This window comes from Sceloporus occidentalis, unplaced genomic scaffold (assembly GCF_023333645.1).
Source record: "Sceloporus occidentalis isolate IW3139 unplaced genomic scaffold, rSceOcc1.0.p SCAF_4, whole genome shotgun sequence".
NCBI classification, from domain to species: Eukaryota; Metazoa; Chordata; class Lepidosauria; order Squamata; family Phrynosomatidae; genus Sceloporus; species Sceloporus occidentalis.
This window is the reverse complement of record NW_028316984.1, coordinates 42,168,294-42,189,560: the sequence shown is the minus strand read 5'-3', so window position 1 is coordinate 42,189,560 and position 21,267 is coordinate 42,168,294. Positions and strand designations below refer to the sequence as shown.

The 21,267-nt window shown below is 37.9% G+C and overlaps 1 protein-coding gene across 9 annotated transcripts in view; it reads right to left on the bottom strand.

The window, feature by feature from the left end:
• Window positions 1-450: 450 nt before the first annotated feature.
• LOC149313811 (sodium channel protein type 3 subunit alpha) overlaps window positions 451-21,267 on the bottom strand; it is a 94,256-nt gene continuing 73,439 nt past the window's right edge. For 6 of the 9 annotated variants that reach the window (XM_089519843.1, XM_089519848.1, XM_089519850.1 and 3 more), the window contains 7 exons: window positions 15,975-16,097; window positions 12,337-12,618; window positions 9,668-9,721; window positions 9,011-9,148; window positions 6,510-6,614; window positions 5,839-6,109; window positions 451-2,073 (listed from right to left, as the gene is read on the bottom strand). In XM_089519843.1, the coding sequence (XP_089375969.1) occupies window positions 881-2,073; window positions 5,839-6,109; window positions 6,510-6,614; window positions 9,011-9,148; window positions 9,668-9,721; window positions 12,337-12,618; window positions 15,975-16,097 (2,166 nt within the window). In that variant the 3' untranslated portion in view covers window positions 451-880. The remainder of the gene's footprint in view (window positions 2,074-5,838; window positions 6,110-6,509; window positions 6,615-9,010; window positions 9,149-9,667; window positions 9,722-12,336; window positions 12,619-15,974; window positions 16,098-21,267) is intronic. The other 3 variants (XM_089519847.1, XM_089519851.1, XM_089519852.1) reach the window with 1 other exon arrangement.

Genomic DNA, 21,267 nt, shown 5'->3' with positions numbered 1-21,267 from the left:
CAGACAAATCCCCTGAACTAAAATAGTGTGTGTGCGTGTGTTTGGATTTAGTGGTCACCATAAAAAATGCCTTTGGCATCTTCTTTTTAAAAAATTGATTGCAGGCCTAAGAGGATTTTCTCCTTGTCAACAGAATGTGTAAAAGTGCTTAAAAAAACACACACACCAAATAAACGCATTTCAGAGCCGACCTGTAGAGAAGTGGTGAAAACTCTGCCTGATGATGTCACATCAGTTCCATGCATGATCTAGAAGTGCTGCATGCCTTCATGCAAATGCTTTCACTATCTCTAGGTTTTGGAATGAGAGAGTAGAACACCTGGTCCTGGAAATCCCACCCAGTCCCTCCCCTGTAACAGAAAACCCATTTACAAAAATAGTCACATATAAATTTAAACACCCTGCAAAATTTTTAAAAAATGATAGATCTGCCTACAGTGTATGTGTGCATGTGTATGTATGTGTGAGTAAAAATATGGCAAATGTGGCAGTTGAAATACACACAGTGAGAACACTTACTCAAACTAAGTGTCTTGCAATATATTAAGCACATAGGTCCTAGCTTTGTGTACCTCATTCTGAGAAGCCAAACCCAGTCTCTCTACCACACTTTCAGCTGTAGTGACTACAGTAGTTAGCTGCCAACCTGTTTTACAGAGTTGTAGCCTGGTGACGAGGGTCACTGTCTTGTTATAGGCACTGACCTTTAGAGAGATCTATATATATACATATATATATACACACACACATATATGTAATATATTTATAAGTAAAAACTGACAGTTTGGCATAAATCTCCCAGTGGAGTCTTACTGACAAATACATCCCTTTCAAAGGCTGTAAACAAAATTTTGGACAGAAACAGAATTCAAAGTTTGTTTCACTTTTTGCTAACCCTGACATCTTTACTTTTGTAGTCTCTGTCTGCTTTGCCTTTTTCATATTTCTCTGTGTCTGGTTTTGTAACACTATCATAGGAAGGCGGAGAGGTTGTGGATGAGCTCTCATCTGTCTTCTCTGGAGTGGAGTTCCCATTAAATTTGTCTGTAATCATGTCTTTCATGGGCAGGATATCCCCATCTTTACATTTATCTTTACTATACAGAGAGGTCACTTTTTTAACTTTTTGTTTTAAGAGGAAGCGCCTGAACACTCGTTGAATGATAGTAGCAGATACTTCTTCCTGCTTTCGTTTCAACGTGGTTGTAATTGGTTCATAGGAAACTTTGGAAGGGTTGGCTGCCATGAACCGATCTTCCATTTGTACTCTGAGTAAATCCATTTCCTCACTTTCTCCCAAAACACGTTTTGTAAAGGCAAACAAGATGTCGAGGCAGTGAATCCTGTCTCCACTTACCATGGGTAGATCCATTGCAATAAGCTGAACATGGTTTGGTTTTGGTATAAGAAGGGGAGGATCCAGCGAAGCAGCAAAATCAGAGAGTTTATTATATTCTATGAACTGGGATGCATCTGGATCAAACTTCTCCCAGACCTCATAGAACATCTCAAAATCATCCTCACTCAAAGGTTCAGCACTTTCTTCTGTAGCAACACTGAAGTTCTCCAGAATGACAGCAATATACATGTTTACGACCACTAAGAAAGATATGATGATGTAACTGACAAAGAAGAAAATCCCAACAGAAGGATTGCCACAGTCTCCCTTGACTGAGCTTCCCGGATGGTCTATCTCGGGGTCACAGTCCGGAGGCCCGCTGTTGAGAATAGGTGCCAGCAAGCCATCCCAGCCTGCAGAGGTGGTAATTTGAAAGAGGCACAGCATGCTGTTGCCAAATGTTTCAAAGTTGAACATGTCATCGATTCCAACTTCTCTCTTCACGTAGGCAAAGTTGGACATTCCAAATATAGCGTAGATGAACATGACGAGGAAAAGGAGGAGGCCAATGTTAAACAAGGCAGGAAGAGACATCATCAAGGCAAAAAGCAGAGTGCGGATCCCTTTAGCACCCTTGATTAGACGCAGGATCCGGCCTATCCTGGCAAGTCGGATCACTCGGAACAAGGTGGGGGACACAAAGTATTTCTCAATGATCTCCGCCAGGAACATACCTGCAAAATATTTAAAGAAAAATATTTAAAGGTTTTATAGCCCAGTTATTATTATTATTATTCATAGATCATGATTTTGCAATTAAATCCAAGGTTCTATTCCCCCCCACCTCCCCCCACCTTTTATTTATATCTCCCCTTTCTTCCAAGGCTCTTCCAACACAGATGTAAACACTAAGTACTTTGTTACACAAAACACAAAGTACTCTGTTACAAAGAACAGGTTAACAAAAATGCTAGCTATGGATGTAAGGCATGTAAAGAAACATTATTTATTTTCTATCACTTCTTGCACCCTAGCATTTTAGGCAAAATAAAACTGTATGGATGCGTACATAGCACGATCAATAAAAACCTCTGGCTCTGTAAACATTCATCAGGATATGTGACAGGGCACATCTGGGTTCTCTCTAAAGCTTTTTCTTTAGGGCTAAAAATATTTCTTCATGGATATTATTCATTTGTGTGGCTGAAATGTAGGCATCTATTTTATAATGTATTCTCAAAGAGGATGTCATCACTAATCATATCTTCCAACTGTGTATGTATCAAGAAAGAGATTAATCATGCATAATTATATAGGTACAGTGGGCTGACATATCCACAGTTTCTGCGCTCATGGATTCAATCAACCAGAGCTTGAAAATATTATAAAAAATATCCAAAGAGCAACACTTGATTTTGCAATGTTGTATGTGGGACACAATTTTACTACACCATTATATATAATGGCACTTGAGCAGCCACAGATTTTTGTATCCACACGGGGTCCTAGAACCAAACTGTAGTGGATACCAAGGGCCCATTATATGGTATAATTCCTCCCACTTTATAAAAACAACAATGATGACAATGAAGATTTTGATATCTGGCATAAAGATGGCTCAAACTTTGCTGAAATGTCCTGAAAAGGTGGAGGAAGGGCGTGTGTCTGAATGCCAGGTGCACTTCCTTAATCGTCATGGAAATGTGGCTCCCTCTAGCATCCCTGAATCATCGCAAGGGGAGCAGTTTTCCTCTGAATGCAAAGTTTGCATTCATAGAAAATCCGCTCCCAGGAACGATTCAGGGATGCAAAGGAGGGAGCCACATTTCCATGATGATTAAGGAAGTGCACCTGGCATTCAGACACACTTCCTTCCTCCACCTTTTCAGGATGTTTCAGTGACGTTTGAGCCACCTTTATGCCAGGCATGAAAATCTTCAGTACGTCCATGGCAATTTCACAGACATACTATCCACCAGAGCTATGTGTTCAGGCCTGCCTCTCCCCATCTGATCTGTGCTGTGGTTCTAGGAGACTGCAGAAGCATGCAATTCACATCGTTCCATGTAAAATATTTAATTTGGTCCATTAAACCCCACCAGAACGTCTTTTTTTTAGGACACTGCTCAAACCTCTCATTTTGAATTACATGGACCATCAGGCCAACATCATGGGATGTTCTTGCATAGGTGCGCTGTTTTTGGAAGAGAGTTTCTAGATGCTGCCTTTCAAAGTTTTCATTTTTTGTTAAATAAATTATGTGTGAAATAATGTTTTAGGAATATATACACTCTTAAACAGAGACCATTTTTACACCTTCATTATCTGTCAACACAAGTTTTACATCATGTGAAACCTGCTACAGAATACAAGTGTGAGTATCTCAATGACTGAACAATCTCAATGACAACTAATTTTTATCTTTCGACTGTTGGTGCCTCAAGATACTTTTTGTTCTGCAAGTACACAAAAGATTTACATGACCATGTGAAAAAGTGGTCTAGATTAAGAAAAATCAATGTAAATTGGTGTTACAATGAAAATGTAATACAACTGAATTGGAAAAGTGTGTGCAGACCAGACACCATTCTTTATCCAAGGTATTTGGCTGTAGGGATTTAAAATCTTATTTATTTATTTATTTATTTATTTATTTATTTATTTATTTATTTATTTATTTATTTTTACATCTGAGAACAAAGTTTTACTTTTTGCTGGGCTAGACAATAATAGTTTTTGCATATTGCTGATGATTTTCAACATTTCAGAACATTAATGCACAAATTCGTGAATGGTTTTTGCACAAATACAAGAGTGTTACAAGAAAACACTTTTTGGTGCAAAATAGTTTTTTGGCAATGCTGATACTGATGGAGAAAGTGCCGGCATTTTCAGTCTCAAACAGAGCAAAACATCAAATCAAATAAACTGGCAAAGATTTGAATACTGCTCACATTCCTAATGTAATGAAATTTCTATTTGTAAAGTACTGATTTATATATTCCTACCTGAAGTGGAATGCAGATGGGATCAGATTCTCCCAACCATAAAACCTTGGTCTGCATGTGACATGAGCTGATTACTACATACTCTGTCACTCCTTCCCCTCCACTTGGCCTCCACCAATTCATTTGTTTCCTGTTCAATGCCATTGTTTGCTGTTATGTTAAAACCAGTATAACTAACCCTGTTCACAACCCTGCATTAGGAGACAAGTCTAAACCAGAGTTTGCTGATCATATGTAATGGCAACTATGGGTTGCAATAGGTAGAACTCAAGTATGGGAATTGGAGTGTGAAATATCAGTGGGAAGAAAAAGAGAGACCCCATTCTTTAGGCCCATCATATCATATCATAGTTTGCCAGTACAGTGGCCTTTGATATCTAATGGGGTTTGGTTCCAAGATCACTTGTGGATACTAAAATCTGTGGATGCTCATTCCTATTAAATACAATGGCACAGTAAAATGGTGTGCCTTATGTAAAGTGGAAAAATCAAGGTTTTCTTTTTGGAATTGATTTTTAAAAATAATATATTTTTCAAGCTGTGGATGCTTGAAACTAAAGAATCTATGGATACAGAGTGCCAACTGTGCTTATGAACCAATTCTGCTTCTAGATTATATGGATTTTTATTGCACCAGCCTGTTGTATCACTACAATTATGTTAGTGTATGGAAATGAAAACATACCAGTTTGGAACATTCATTATCACAATTCTCTTCAAAAGTGTGAAGGCGCTATTTTGGCAATCTATGGTCCCATGCTTTGCCTTCCATATGGCCTCAATATCCCCACCTACCTGCCCAAGCCCTACCTAGTGTGCTTTCAGTTTTCATTGGTTTTATTTTTACTTTTACTGCAACTGGCAATGTGAGGAATTTTTAAAAAATTAAAAAGAAAGAAAAAGAAAAAGAAAGGAAAACAGCTTGCTTGGGAATAATTAGGGGGAGGAGGAAGTGTAGGAGGAGAATCATGCCCACTGATGCCATGTGTCTGCTGGTATTGGAAATGCAGTGGAAGGGACCTATTGCTGAAGAGCACTAATAGGAAGGAGCACTGGCAGTGCAGTGGTTAAATGCTGGTACTGCAGCCACAATGTTGTAAATTCAATCCTAGAGGAGTACCCAGTTTGTTGGGAGAAATTGGCTTACACATTGTAAACCACTTAGGGAGTGCCAGTTCACCGATAAGCAGTAAAGAAATGTATTTGCTACTACTATTGCTTTTGCTATATTTGGAGCCATTAATGGGTTTTCCCCATCAAGGAAAAGCTGCTCTCCATCAACACTAGAAATGTGAAGCAGCACCAGGAAAGACATAGTGTTGTGTGGTAAGTACCTGCCTATTATCCTGTTGAAATTTCACTTTGCTAGACTTGGGTGATAAAGTCCTTAATTTAATATGCTTAAATTTAAAATCTCTTTATCCCCTTCATTAAAAAAGTAGATAATTATTCTCTAGTCCCCATTCATTCTTGGAAACATCTGGTTCTCACCTACAATGGAGAGAATGACAACCACAAAATCAAAAATATTCCAGCCGATAGTGAAATAATAATGACGGAGTGATATCAGTTTGAGTACACATTCTCCAGTGAAAAGGATAATGAAGACCAGGTTAATCCTAGATAAAATGGTTTCCATTTCTTTAGTTTGGTCATCTGTTTCCACCATCATGGTGACCATGTTAAGGCAGATAAGAATCATGATGCTGATGTCAAAAGCTTGCTTTGTTACAAAGTCAAAGACCAAACCTTGAAATTTATTCTGTAAAAACAACAAAAACAATGTTAACAATTCTTATATCCTCTTTCTTCAAAGGACAGGGCATTTAAAAATCTGCTTCCTTCTCTCTTGGTTTTTTTAGGGGAACAATAATTGCTATAGCTTTTCTTTCTTTGACAGTCAGAGAGCAGACAGAGAAGAAATCGGCAAACAAAATTAATCTGAACTCCTTTGAGAGTCAGACACATTGTGATTCAACAAATTAAAATTTGGTACCACTACCTAGAGTTTCAAAAATGTAACTCTCACAATAAAAACTAGAGTGATTTTACCATACTTCATCTGAATTAAAGTGTTAAGAGACAATACACAATTCAGACACACTTAATAACAACAAATGAACAAAAACAAATAGAGAAATCTATAAAATAAACATTCTTACCCCTGGTCTAGGTATAGGTTTTTGTGGCTTTTTAGAGCCTAATTTTTTCATTGCGTTGTAATACTTCTTCTGTTCCTCTGTCATAAAGATGTCTTGTCCTCCAAAGTAAAAAATACAAAATAAAACTAGTTACAACCATATATACAGATTAATTTATATTACCATTAACAAACAGATTTTAACACACAGGGATGAAAATATCACAAGATTATGTTGAATTAGTGGAGTGAATGAAGTCTATTCTGGTATCACACCCTCTCTACTGGCTGTTTCCAGGCCCAAATTAATGTGCTGGCTTTGTTCTTTAAGGACCTAAGTGGTCCAGGGTCAGAATACAATCCGCTTGCCCCAAGTGCGGGTTTGCCATATGCGGATTTGAATATTGGTGAATGGCCCCATTGTCCCTAATGGCAACCTGTACAAGTCACTGCGACAGTGCAGCCATGCGCACAGCATACCACCATTCAAAACCAGGCAGAGATGAGCCACACTGAGGCCCATTCAGTCTCAGTGCTGCTGGCCTGTAAAGCCATGCTTTGCATAGGCCATCTTGGGCTGCAGCTACACTACAGAAATAATCCACATTGGCATCACTTTAACTGCCATGGCTCAATCCTATGACATTCTGGGAGTTGTAGTTTGTGAGATATTTAACTTTCAGTGTCAGAAAAAGCTGGTGTCACAACAAACTACGATTCCCAGAATTCCATAGTATTGAGTCAGGCAGTAAAAGAGGTGTCAGTCTGGATTATTTATGCAATGCAAGTGCAGCCTTGGGTACCATGCTGTGAAAAGATATATGAATGAATAGATAAATAAAACAACTTTTTCCCTAGTGCGTTTGGTTGGCAGTGGTAGGGCTTGTAGGAAGATTAACTGTGACTCTGTCTCTTTTCTGCTTTTGATGTTTGACCATTTTTGCTTGGTTCTAATGTTTATAAGGTTTGTTCTGGTTTATTAGCTGTCTAGAAACATTTTCTTAAAGACAGAAAGGCAGGATAAAATATTATTATCAATAAACTAATCATTCAGATAGAATTATATACTTCAGCAAACCGCTTGCAATTCAGGTAGACATAGAGTACAATAAAGTGACATGCTAGCTTCACTTTTAATATATGTCTACAGGGGCAGATGGCCCAACTGTTGGCAGTAACAGCCACCCATCTCTTGTAATATGTAGTTTAGTCCCAAGTTGTCTTGGTAAATTGTGTAGCTGATGAATAAGAGGAAAAAGAATAAGTTGAAAGTAATCTGGAAAACAAATTCATCCATATGGCTTCCCCATTTTCTCCTCACCTATAAAATCAATGTAATTTTTCATGTTGCTTTCAGTGTTTTTCTCTGTTTCGATCTGATGGTTTTTTTTACTGGATGTATAGTGCTTTGCTGGTTTTATCTAAACAGTACAGAAGTAGTGGCTGAGCCCCTGCATTAGATGCTATATTGTGTAATGTTATGGTGATGGAGCTATGTTGCTAATATGCAACCATGTTAGTGAATCATGCTGCTGCATAATGGGCTACTGCACAAGATGTCCCATTGCGCAATTGGAATTCCCACTTCAGAACACGACATATTTTGCACTGGGACACATTGTCCATTGAGACACATTGTGCAACAGCCATTATACTGTCTCTAGTTGTGAAATGGTCCAAATGGTGTGACTACATTTCTCTTCATAAAAACACAAATGCTGCACAACAGCACAATTCAACTTTACGTGACTGCAAGTTTGTTTTCAATGACATAAATTCCCAACATGATGCCAGCTAACATAAATAAACACAAAAATAAATAACATTGTATTTCAAATGAGAATGAGCAGCGTTGCTGGAAAGCCCAATCCACTCTGTCATGGGCAGCCATCTGTATATTGAGAAGAAGAGTTTAGAGAGTGCTGTTGGAAAAATACAACTGTGAGTGGATGGGAGTTGGAAGTGACTCAGGGAATACTAATTCCCTGTGCAGCCCTGGAATCTACTGCATGGCCTTGTAAAATTCAACCTCTTTCATCTTATTCTACTTCACTGTAGGAGGACAGATTGGAATAACCCCATGTAAGCTATTTCAGAAAAGGTGTCATAGAAATATTATGATGCACAAAAGGGGCAGATCATGTCCAGACTTATTTCACTGCCTTCACTTCTGCAATGTCAACGGATACATGAAAAGAATGAATTATGTTCTCTTTTACTTCTGTATTTCTTCCTGCACTGAAGTAAAAATCTGGACTGTTAGAAGTGTGGCTTTGGGAATTCCTTGCATACCAAAAAGCAAGATAATAACATTAACATAAATAAATTATAAATACATGATATTGCAGTTTCCACAAGAACTGGCAAACACAAACAAAGGATAAAGTAAATGGCAACATCTAAATAACAGGGGAAAGAATGTTTCAAGGTGACTTTTTTCCACACTAGGCAGGACTTGGCAATTTAAATGACCAACTTATGGTTTTAATTCCAGAGCACAAAGAAAATATTTTAAATACTTATCTTCTTTTTTTGCTGATTGAAGTTATCTATGATGACACCAATAAAAAGGTTTAAGGTAAAAAATGATCCAAAGATGATGAAGATAACAAAATAAAGATACATATACAGGTTGTCCTCATAATAGGGCTGCTTTTCTACCTATAATCCATTTAAAAAATGACAGCATTTCAGTACAGATCTACTAGACAGTATTCTTCACCACACAGCATTTCAATGCAAAGAAAAGCAGCAATGACAGTATCCGAGTCTGGTCTGTAAGGAAAAGGCACAAGGCTGCATCTCCTAGAGATCCTGCCCAAGACAATCCAGATACCCCCTAAATCCTCTAAAGGACACTTTGTAGAGATGGACAGGGGACTACAGGGGAAGAACAGAATTGGCAAAGACTGCCCATTTTATTTTGCCAATGTTCTTCTAGGGGAAAAGTGGGAAAGAATCCTTCTATCCCTATGAGATGAATTTGGGATCAGTGCCACAGTTCCCAATTTGTTCTGTAGGTTTTTTTTTTTAAAAAAAAATCTTAATAGCTCTTAGTCATGCTCAACAGAAAGCCTAGTATTATTTCGTCTATAGGTATTACCAAATGGAATCCCATGAGCTACAGAATGCCATACATAAGAGGATATACTGTACATAAAGGATGTAGAAGATACTCACATCCCTTGAATCCACAGCTGCATACATAATGTCCATCCATCCTTTAAAAGTAGCCTAAAAATGAAATGCAAATATTAAGTATAGTTGTACAGATACAGGGAACAGGACCCAGACTTAGCAATACTTAGGGGAGACTCTTTGGAAACAATGTGACTTACATTAATCACAACTAATTTAATCCCTGTAGATTTCATTAGGTTTATTCAAAGCATGACTAAGATCAGATCAAAGTCCAAGTTTTGATAACAGCCAGAGCATTACATATAGTTAACCTAGTTATACTGTCCATATACACATACACACACACACACTGTATAGATGAAATATTGATGCCATCATATAAGGTTCTCAAAAGTAGTAGAAGGAGACACAGCTATGTTGTCTTGCTTCAGTGCTGTTATTCAATTACACTCCATGTGTCTGGGATGCATCAACCACTACTATACTGGTATATTTATTCTCCCTGCTTTAGTACAGTAGTTTTGACAACAAGAAGGACAGACATGGGTAGACATATAAATTAAGAAACTAGCTCTTCATGCTGTGTCTTAATGTCAGTAAGAATGGTCCCATTGTCTTCTGAACATTGGACCAACCTCGTCTTAGTAAGAGGAAGAACTAGCTTTAACTCACATGTGAAAAACTAATTATTTTAGGTATTTGCCTATGTAACATATACTATAATATAAGGGTTGATCTGTTATTGTCTGACAGGTCACAGTAGGCAAGCTGTTTACAATAAGCCATTAGGATCAGTGTTGGGTCCACATATTGAGGTGACCAGCATTGCTTGCATGCCATTGTGTCCATGTGAAATCCTATGATTTTAAAATAGAGCACTCTATGGATTCAATGCCCATGGATTCAGGTATTTGCTTCCTTTTGATCCTGTCACCTCCTTGTACGTGTAGTCCTTTCCTCAGTCTTTAATTTCTATCTTTGATATCCAAGCTTGCACCATTTCTGTTTAAAATATACCAACAACCAGAATGGCTATTCTGTCCTGCTGTAAGAGGGCCACAACTGACTGACACTTTTTTATTTCTCCTGGGGCACATTCACACTGCACAGTTCCAGCACTATATACTGCCATGGTTCCCTCCTATAGAATCTTGGGGTTTGTAGTTTGGTGATGCAGTAAAGCACTAAATATCTTTCTCTAAAATCTAAAACCCAGGTTTGCTACGTTAAGGCTGATTCATAACACTGTAATTGTGTGGTGTGAATGGGCTCTTAGTGTTAGAAAAGGCTTTAATCAGGATTATATTGAAAGGTGAGTACTATGAAAAACATGGTAACTGAATTTCACTGTGTATAATTTACATTTTTTTTTTAAAATATAGGATTGTTTACACAGCTTCAGCTTTCAAACATGCTGCTTAGGTTACTCTGATAGAAGTTATACATAATGAAGAACTCAGGCTTATATTTTTAGACCACCTCATTAAATATGAGAGGTAGTCATTATATATGACATAGGTGTAGAAAAGGGAGTCAAGAGGCAATTTACTTTTAAATTATTTCTGATTTTGCTAGTAATGTTGCTAATCAACAAACATTTATTAAATAGTAGATTAGTAAACTCACCAAATAAGTGGACTGGAGTCTGCAAAAGCTTATCTTAGAAATTTCATTTTCTTAGTTAGTTTCAAAAGTGCTACAGGATTCCTTTATATCTTTTTATTAGAAAAATCTGAAATCAAATTACTTCTTTACTCACATTTTGGCTCCCATACTACGAAAAATTAGAAATGCACCAATAATGTTACTTAATCAATCATTCAATATTTATTGATTAGCCTGTGGCCCGTCTCAAAGAGCTACTTAATCATCACTTCAGTTTTCTCAATGTTTTAAAGTGGTTTATACAAATTAAAAGAGGTTTTTAAAATCCCAAGGTATGCTATAATACAACCATCCAATTAATACATAATTAGAAGTCAAATAATTTAAATTTCTTAAGTTTAGTAAAATGTTTTCAAATAACTGAAGTGGTCCCATTCCTACAGGCCAGATAAGTTGGAACCAGGCATATTTTTTCATTTAGCATAATTTGTTTTAATTTATTTGGAGATGCCTTGCATCTTGTGCTATAGGAAAGCTGGGGTATAAAACAAACAAACAAACAAACAAATCTGCACATGGGGTGCCACTGCCTATATTTTCTGTCCCAATATTGTAACAAACATGATTTCTGATGAAGGTGGAATTTAGTCAAAGGCAATGGCAAATTACACCAACATGTCTGATCCAGGGGCTTCTTCCAGATTCAGGAATATACACATTGAATTCCTAATGCTTGGAAGGTCTTGAAGGCTGCCTTTTATGCTGGAACCAGTTTCAGGCAAACTCTACCTGAACACAAGTTGTGTTTTAAATGAAGCTAAGGCCCCATACAGACTGCCAAAAAAGCTGCTTCGGGTCACTTTGGAGGTATGCTGTTTAAATGATGCATGCGTCCTTAAGAGTCCGGAAGCTGTGCCAAAGCTTTGCTCCAATCTTTAGGATTAGATTATGGCTTTGGCACAGCTTCTGGACTCTTGGGATGCATGCAACATTTAAACAGCATACCTCCAAAGCAGCTTTATTTTGGACTGTCTGTATGGGGCCTAAGTCAGCTTTGCCTCGGTTCTCTTTATATTCAGATGGCAGAATGAGAAAATACTTACAACTTGAAGCAGTGCAAGATAACCAGCTCCAACGTTGTCAAAGTTTACTTTCACGTTTTTCCACCGGGCACCTTGGTTTGTGTTTACGAGTTCATCACACTGAGTTTTATTGTCAACTTCACTGATGTTAAACATCTCACCCGTTGTGGTATTAACACAATGGTAGAACTTTCCAGCAAACAGATTCACACCCATGATGCTAAAGATCAGCCAGAATATAAGACAAACTAGAAGTACATTCATGATGGATGGGATTGCACCTACAAGGGCATTAACAACCACCTAGTGTACAAAGAAAAACAAACAAACCTCAGTTTATATTTTACAGCTGATTAATAAATCCACACAAGCAACTGTATTTAAATGCATACATATGGAGAAATAATACAAGTTAAACAGAAAATCCTGTTGGTAATTGTAGAGTATGAAAACAACAATAGTGAAGAAGCAGAAACTAAATTCTACAAGGAAAACAAGTAAGTGCAAAAAAAATTAAAAGAAAACCTGGTAGTGGTAAGATGGGATCATAAATTTGTGTGCACTGAGGGAAAGAAAGGAAAAAAGATTAAAATATTGAAATACAAATAAAAAACAGTACAACAACATAGGACTTCAACTAAAGAATGACTAAGATGCAAACAACAAACAAGCAAAATACCCAAATCAATTCTCTGACGTTCAATATGTCTGTAAAGTGACAAAAAACACTTTTTCATGCAACAAATCTTCACAACAACAGTAAAACAAGAGCATTAAACTTTTAACCAAATTGTTAAGTAGCTTTTCAAATTTACATACATTTATATATGGAGATAGAATAACACATATCTTTCCAATTTAAGCAAGAAATAACATATTAATAATTAATAAAAGATTAATGTTTAATAATTCATAAGATGTATTTTGTCTCCATGAGAACATCTTTATTATTGATTGCTATGATTTAGCTTTTACTTTCAAACTAAGATCTAACCTCTGAGGCAGTGCAGGAGTTTATGTCAAAAAGGTTTATCTTCTGAGAGTCTATAACAGATCTGCTGGGCATTAGCATTTAAATTATGTCCGAATATATTGTAAAATCTGAGCAATAATTTCCAAGGGCACACTGTGATTCAGGCACAAGCATTCCTACAATGTCACTACAATACATGCACAGAGTGTCTAATGATCAGGTCTGCTCTGGAAAAAAGGCTTTCCTCTTCCTTGACTTGGTTTCATCTTTTTTTACTCACTGCTCCATATTCATGGACTTGCCTCCTGCAGTAGATTGGTCCATTCTTCATTGTTTTTAAACCTCAATTTAAAGCTTCCTGTTTTAAAAAGCTTTTAGAACTTTAGTTTAATATTGTTTTATAATTATTGTATATTTTGATTATACAGTGTATATATTTGCCACTTTGCTTTATGTTATATTGCATTGGTTTGTATTTCTATCAGGATAATTTGTTTTGCAATTGTATTGTCATAGTTTTATGTTTGCATTACTCCTTCTTTTCCCTCTCTATATGTGTTAGATTGTATGCTTTTGGTAGGGCTGGCTATTTTTTGCTGTTTAATTTGTAAAGCACCATGTACACTGAAGGCACTATGCAAATAAATAATAAAAATAATATAAAATCTTGCTTATGGGGACTACAGTCTTATCCATACTCATCGCCAATTTTCTTGCCCAACTGATGCAAACAATGGCTGCTAAAATAGAATAGCAAAGATAACACAATCCTTTCTTTCACTGCCACACTCTGCTAACCTTTTAACAGAGGCTGTTAAAAGTTACTTTTAAAAAGTAATTTGTTCCCGTCACTCATTAGAGGATTAGGAAAGCAATCAATGCCATTGCTCATTGTAAAGTGTGAAAAGTAACTCATTCCTTGTTTCCTTTCCTTTTTCCTACTTTGAGAGAGAGAGAGAGAGAGAGATCTTACGACTAACAAAAATTCCTGCTAAAATTATTCTAAAAATGCCTTCTGAAAATAACTTTTCAGAGCAAGTAGAAGCCATCACCTTTTTTCATCAGTAAAGGAGCTTCATTCTTCCTAAGAACAATACTTTTGAAATATAACATTTTCGCTAACAGGTAACTACATTATTTGCTACTTCCAAGTTCTGCCTTTTAATGTTTTTGTGTTATGTGGCTTGACGTATCAGAACCCTGATATGTTTTTGTAGTCAATTTTATTCAGAGGAAGTTTGCCACTCCCTTCCTCCAAGGCTGAGAAAGTGACTTGGCCAAAGTAACTCTGTGAGTTTCCATAGGCGAATGGGGATTTGAACCCTGGTCTCCTGGAGTCCTAGTCTAACTACTACACTATACTGTCTCTCTCCTTTTATTGACTCATCAGGATTTTTTTTTGTTTAGAAAAAAAAGCTGCTAAAGATTAGTTAGATCCTAAAGGTTAAAATTAGAGATTAATCAGTTCTACAAACACGTTTTAATCCCCATATTGTTCATAAACCATAGGGAAATTAGGCAAATCTGAATAGTGGAAACTCAAAGGTCCAATATATATCAGACCTCCATACTACAAATTTCAATAGAACCAAATAACTCTTGTATTTGGATTTTAAGACAAAAATCATCTGAAATTCTGAGGGCCTCAAAGTTAAATTTCTGTCTTTATCATTCATATTTTTGGGTCTCCAGTTTCAAGCTTTCAAGTATTCTGAACAGTACAAACTAAAATATTGTACTGTTCAAAGAACAGTTTGATTTTGGGGTATTTTTTTTAAAAAAATTAGAGACTGATAAAGAAACAGACATGCATAACATCATGGATCTCTGTGATGGCAGTGCCCTAATGCTCCATGGTCTATTGTCACACACACTCACCTTTGCTCCACTGCAAAAACCAGTAGTGAATGATTTCCACTGAGGCCTCTACTATTTTCAGCTGATGTTCATACCGAACATATGCATCATGTAACACTTGTAGCTAAGCCAGAAATATATATACAGGGCTGTGTGTATTTTGTAATTCTGTGGGGGTGCAGAATGTGATGTTTGCTACTGAATTTCTCTGCCTATGAAGATGTTCTTGAAAACACGTGGGTGATGCCTGCCAAAATTTCAGAAATTACACAGGGTGGCCAACCTAAGGTTTCTAATAGGGCTTCTTCTGTGATGCTTCATTGATCTTCCCATGGCTCTCAAAATAAAATAAATTAGGCCAAATGGTAACAAATACAGAACAAAGTAAGCAAAATAAAAAACATGGAAAAATTATTGCATTTCCAAAGTCAGTCTCTCCTGATACAAAATATGGATTGATTGGTCACATGATTTTAATACTTGGGGATACATAGTACACCCAGCCCTGTACACTCTCTCTCTCCCTCTCCCTCTCTCACACACACACTCACACCTAATTTTTGTGCCATGTCTAGATACTACCAGTGTAATCCCCAAACTATGTAAACAGGCCACATGCAAGGGACCAAGATGGATTAAATGCTTTACTGATTGGGAACCATCTACGAAGATCATAGAATTGATTGTCCTTTGCAAATGCTGATGACTGCAGCATGTCGTAGAAAGGCAAACACTGTAACATTTCAGCATGGATTTATCATTCCTTATTCTGCGTGAATAACCTCAAATCATGCACATATCATTTCAGGTTCATTCATTGCTGTCTCACCCTCATGCCTTCAAATCGTGACAGGGCTCTTAAAGGCCTCAGAGCTCTCAATGTTCGGAGGGATTTAATGGCACCAAGTTCAGAATAACCCAGAGCATTGGCTACTAAGCTAACCAATGAAACCTGCAGGAGAAGAGGTACAAGATGTTACCAGCATTTCATAGACATAAAAGGATCTAAGTTTTGCTGTGTGCTGACCTTATTTTGAGTCAGCAGAGTTCAGACCCAGGATATATCTCCCAACTAAGGCTTAGGACAAAGGGCAAACAGAAAGAGAGAGAGAGAAAGGAAAAAAGAAAGAACTTTACACAATTTGTAACCCACCAAATACAAAACATGACTTGTGGCCCTGCTAAGAGCATGACAAGTCTCCCATTGTTAATTTTGTTTAAATACTTTCAGGTCTAGTTAGCAGAGCAGAACTTCTTATCAGATTCTCCGCTCTGACTCACACTGCAACTCCAGCTCATGTTTTCAGCTCAAGTGACTATATGTAAAGACTTTATGTTCAAGTAGTACTTTACACAGCAGTACTTAGAAAATTAATTTCATCAGACCAGTAAACACCATTTAATATTCCCTGCCACAGCAGGCAACAGCTTTCCAGGATCACATACCGGGATCCTTCTCAGCCTTATTTGGAGCCTGAATATGTACCCTACTGGGTAGGAATTGTGTGCTTTGCTATTACTCTTTCTGTTGAGAGAAAACATATATATTCAGGCTTGGTTCCTGATACAGCTATGGATGCAACTCTTTAACAACTCCCAACTGTTGCCTGGCAACTGCTGATCACTACGGTTTCCTATCAATTCCAGGGCATCTGTTGCCAGGAAAGAGACTGAGTAACTGGGGAAGGGGGGGATCTAACTCATTGACTATCATGCCCTCATGGATCTCTACAGGGATTCCTTTTTTCCTCTCCAGGAAAAAAATGCTCACAGGAAAATTCAGCAGAATGAAAAGAGCCTGAAGTGCTTTCCTGAACTAAAACTGAGATGATCAGGAAGGCATAGAGCCATTCAGAAAAGGCGCTGTCAGAATGAACAGTGAAGGTAGAGGTCCAATTCACTCAACACAACTGGCAGCACCTCTGCAGCTAGAGAAATTGGAAGTCTACACATCTCTTTGACTAACAGTAGTTGCAGGTTGAAGATGTGGGGCCTTTTCATATTACAGAATTATAGTTGATTCTTCTCGCTCGGCCATTAAACCCACTGGGTGGCCTTGGGCAAGTCACATGCTCTCAGCCCGAGAGGAAGGCAATGGCAAGCCTCCTTTGAACAAATCTTGCCAAGAAAACTCCATAGGTCGCCATAAGTCAGAAATGACTTGTAGGCACACAACAGCACCAATTCCACTTCAACCGCCATATTTCCCCCATTCTATGGAATTTGTAGTTTGGTCAGAGGCACTGGACTGCTCTTCCTCAGGACACTAAATGCCCCCCTCCTTGACTGTCAACTCCAGGATTCCACAGAATGGAACCATGGCAACGAAGTGGAATAATAGCACTATAATTTGGTAGTGTGAATGCGCCCCGACAGCCAGTTTGTGTTAACTTACAGAAAAGATTTGTTCACCACCAGTGTAATGCAAATCATGCCCACTAGTTACAATGAATTACATTGGTCTTACCTTTATATTTTATTATTCTTCTCTGTTCTTCATAGCCATTTCTCATTCCCTCAAGCATTTATTCTCTCTATCATCTTAATCCTTCCTATTGAAGCTAAAAGGACAGCATCTCTCTCTCTCCCTCTCTCTCTGAGAGAGAGAAAAAGAGAAATGCTGTCCTATTAGCTTAAAGAGGAAGGACTAGAATGGTAAAGGAAGATCTCTGGTTCTAGGGATAGACAAACTAATCTGTTGTGATTTTACTTGTTTCCAGCAGTTTGTTTGGAAACAGGCAGGAGACACCATGTGTGCTAGTTCAGTGCTCTGCCATTATCTCTCCACCCGTTCTACTTCATCTATGAACCAAAGTCCCATAGCAGCAAGAATCAGTTGGAGGGAACTAGTGGTTACAGAAGCAAGCTACCTCACATCCCCATCCATGTACTTATGAAGCCAAGTCCTGGTTAGAAAGCGAGATTCAACTAGACTGTGGTGACATGATTAATGGAGAAATAGCAGGGTATTCTCAAGGGAGAGAAAGAAAGAATTACTCCAGGCTCTTCTAAAACATGCTGACAGGAACCTGGTAATTTCATTGTATGATTTTATGATACACTCTCCAAATTATAGATGTGGTAGTTCTTCCCTGTCTCATAAATTGCACTTGCACTTTCATGCTTGCTCTTTCCAGGCAACAGAGGTGAAACATAAAAAGGAGGAAGTAATGCTGGGGGGAAAGATACAAGGCATTGGAGGCAGATGACCTACCTGCATTTGGTAGCAAACATGTTAACTGACATGCGAGTTACAAGGTACACTCAGAACTATTCATTCTTCTTCCTGTCTTTTTGCACAAAGGGCAGAAAGGAAATGTGTGTTTTCTCATCCTGCTTCGGATAAAGCAGGATGAAAGCTAAGCCTGGCTTCTGAACTTTAATGGTTTCATTGTAGGTAGAAACTTTCATCTGATAAGCAAAAACTGGGACACTGACAGAAGTTAAAGGCTGATTCATCTCAAAATGACAAGCAGATACTATTGTTTAGCTGAACAAATTAATCTAACTAAAAGAAGTTTACTTATTTGTTCAGTCAGCCACCCTGCACTTATCAGGTGAGCAGCAGCGATAGGGGGGGAAATAAATTTTTACTCACAAAAAATAACACTGCCTCAGATAATATACAAGACTTAAGATTATTTTGTGCCATAATCGTTTAAGATGAAAATCCTACAGCCAACTCTTCTGTAATTTGATAAAGTATTATTATTGCTCAGTTTATAGAGTGGATTTAAATGTGTGAAAAATATTTCTATGGTATATAGCTAATACCAGATTATAGGTGTGATTTGTGAAACGTTCCAGTCTAATTCTCTTGGCAAATACTATCAGGAAATTATGAGAAACAGCACAGTTCTTTTGACAAAGAACTTTAAACTGATTAAAAACATTAACAGAGCAATCCTTTACATATCTGCTCAGATGTAAGCCTAATTCCATTTAACAGAACGTATTCCCAAGTACATGAATGTAGAATTGCAGCCTAAAAGGATGATTTCACCAGCAATTTGAAGCATACCTTTCCAACTTTAAAGAGAGAGCTAAACCAAAGGAACTTTCAAGTAGCTGAGTACTCTCCTAGTCTTCAGATAGGGAAAATGTTCCATGGGCACCTGTTTACAGCCTGCAGAGCTTACCTGGGGACCACCTAAAGCAGTAGATCCCCATTAAAAAAAATAGCCTCAGAATATCTGAAAAAAAGTGTTAACTTTTTAAAGAAGCATTCAAACTACCATAAAAATATGAAGGTTTTATTCCCCTCCTCCCACAAATATTCTCTATGCTGCCCCCCAAGCTGTTGAAAATAAAGTACTTGTTGGCCAGTTCCTGGACCTGGACAGGGACGTAGCCAAGATTTTGGGAAGGGGGGGTCCAGACTAAGTGCCACCATTATAATGGGGCTTGGGCGTGGCGGCACAGCCATGCACGCCATTCATTGTATCTAACAGAAGGGGAGGTCCAGACTCCATGGACCCACGCTATTTTCAATGGGGTATGTGCCTGGTGTGCACACCCAGCGCGCACACACAAAAGCACACCCCATTCAAGCCTATGGGGCCGGAATATGCATGAGCCTCTGTTTTCACGTGTGTGTGTGTGTGTGTGTCTGGAACAGATCCCCTGCAATAATAGGGAGCCAACTGTACTTGTATAAGAAGTTTGACTCCCCTCCCCTCCCCTCCCCTCCCCTCCCCTCAAGTAGCTGAAATTTAGGGTTTGGTTTTTTCGTTTGTTTAACATCTGCTTGTGATAATGATGTAGAATATGCCAATGCTGCAGGCCCCTTGCTAAGACTAAACTTTCAAGAACACTCCACAACTCTATAGGCTTAAAATATTATGCCTTGGTCATAAAGGTTCCGTAGCTTCATATTTTAAATCACTTATGCCCATTTTTAAAACTATACCAGGGGGAGGGGGGGGGGGAGAAAATTACTAAAACAATTTACAATTTTTTGGCCTCTAAAGTTCCTCCCAATTTTGTTTCTTTCTCTCAACTGCAAAATAGTTTCAGAAGTATTCTCGAGGTCAATGAAGCCGAGGCACTAGCATGTCTGGAGCTACAAGCCCACAGCCTGTAACTGCAATAACAGCCATCTTGACCACACCTGCATGACTGCTGCTTCTTTCTACACCTTTTCTTGGAAGCAGGTGCCTTATTCTATAAATACTAGTCCTCTGTGGAGTTCCCAGGTGAGGCTGGATCATAAGTAGTCTTATTGACACTAGTCCACATTGCTCTCCATGCAGAATCTACTTTCATATACTCAGCTCCTAGCTATAATTTAGATTCCACACTACTCACAGCAGTCTCCAAGCCACCAAAGGTAACATGGAGAATTATATCTAGACTGCTATATAGCCTTCTGTTTTATAGACATTTGAAAGCCAGGCAAAATTAATGCTAAGAATGTGTATAAGAGTCCTAAAATTGCAAATTGCAAAAGAAGGGTCCCTGTTGAAATGCAAATGGATTTTAAATTTCCCGGACTTTGAAAATCTCCCTATTGCCACATAGCCAGAAGGAGGAGGAGCCTGCCTGCAAAAGATATCCTCCTCAGCATAACATCTTTACTAAGGACTGAAACAACATGCAGGCATCTGACTAACATCTCCAATTGTTTCCTCCCCTCCCTCCTATTTGGTTTGTAACATCTTGTCTGATGAAGAAGCCCATAGAGCTTCGAAAACTTGCAACACGTATATTGTGCATTTCCGTTAGCCAATAAAGGTATCACTGATGGATTTTTGTTTGTAATAATAATAATGTTTAGTGAAATACTACTACTACTACTGCTACTACTACTACTACTACTACTACTAATTTCTTTAAATCTTTGAATTAGCCAGGTGTCTCTCCATCAATCGTGAACGTTCTCGGAATCATCAAAAACTTCTTTCAGTGTGGTAACAAAGGAAGAAAGTATCTAGCCAAAATATTGGCAAAAGAAAGGGAACCATTTACAATAATTTGTATGAAAAAGCCAATGGGCAATATATACATGTAAGGATGAAATTATGATGGAACACACACACACTCCAAATTTATTGGAGAATTCAGTCCCCTACATTCAGATTTTTGGCCCTAATAAATCACCTATGAACAAAATAAGTGAATAA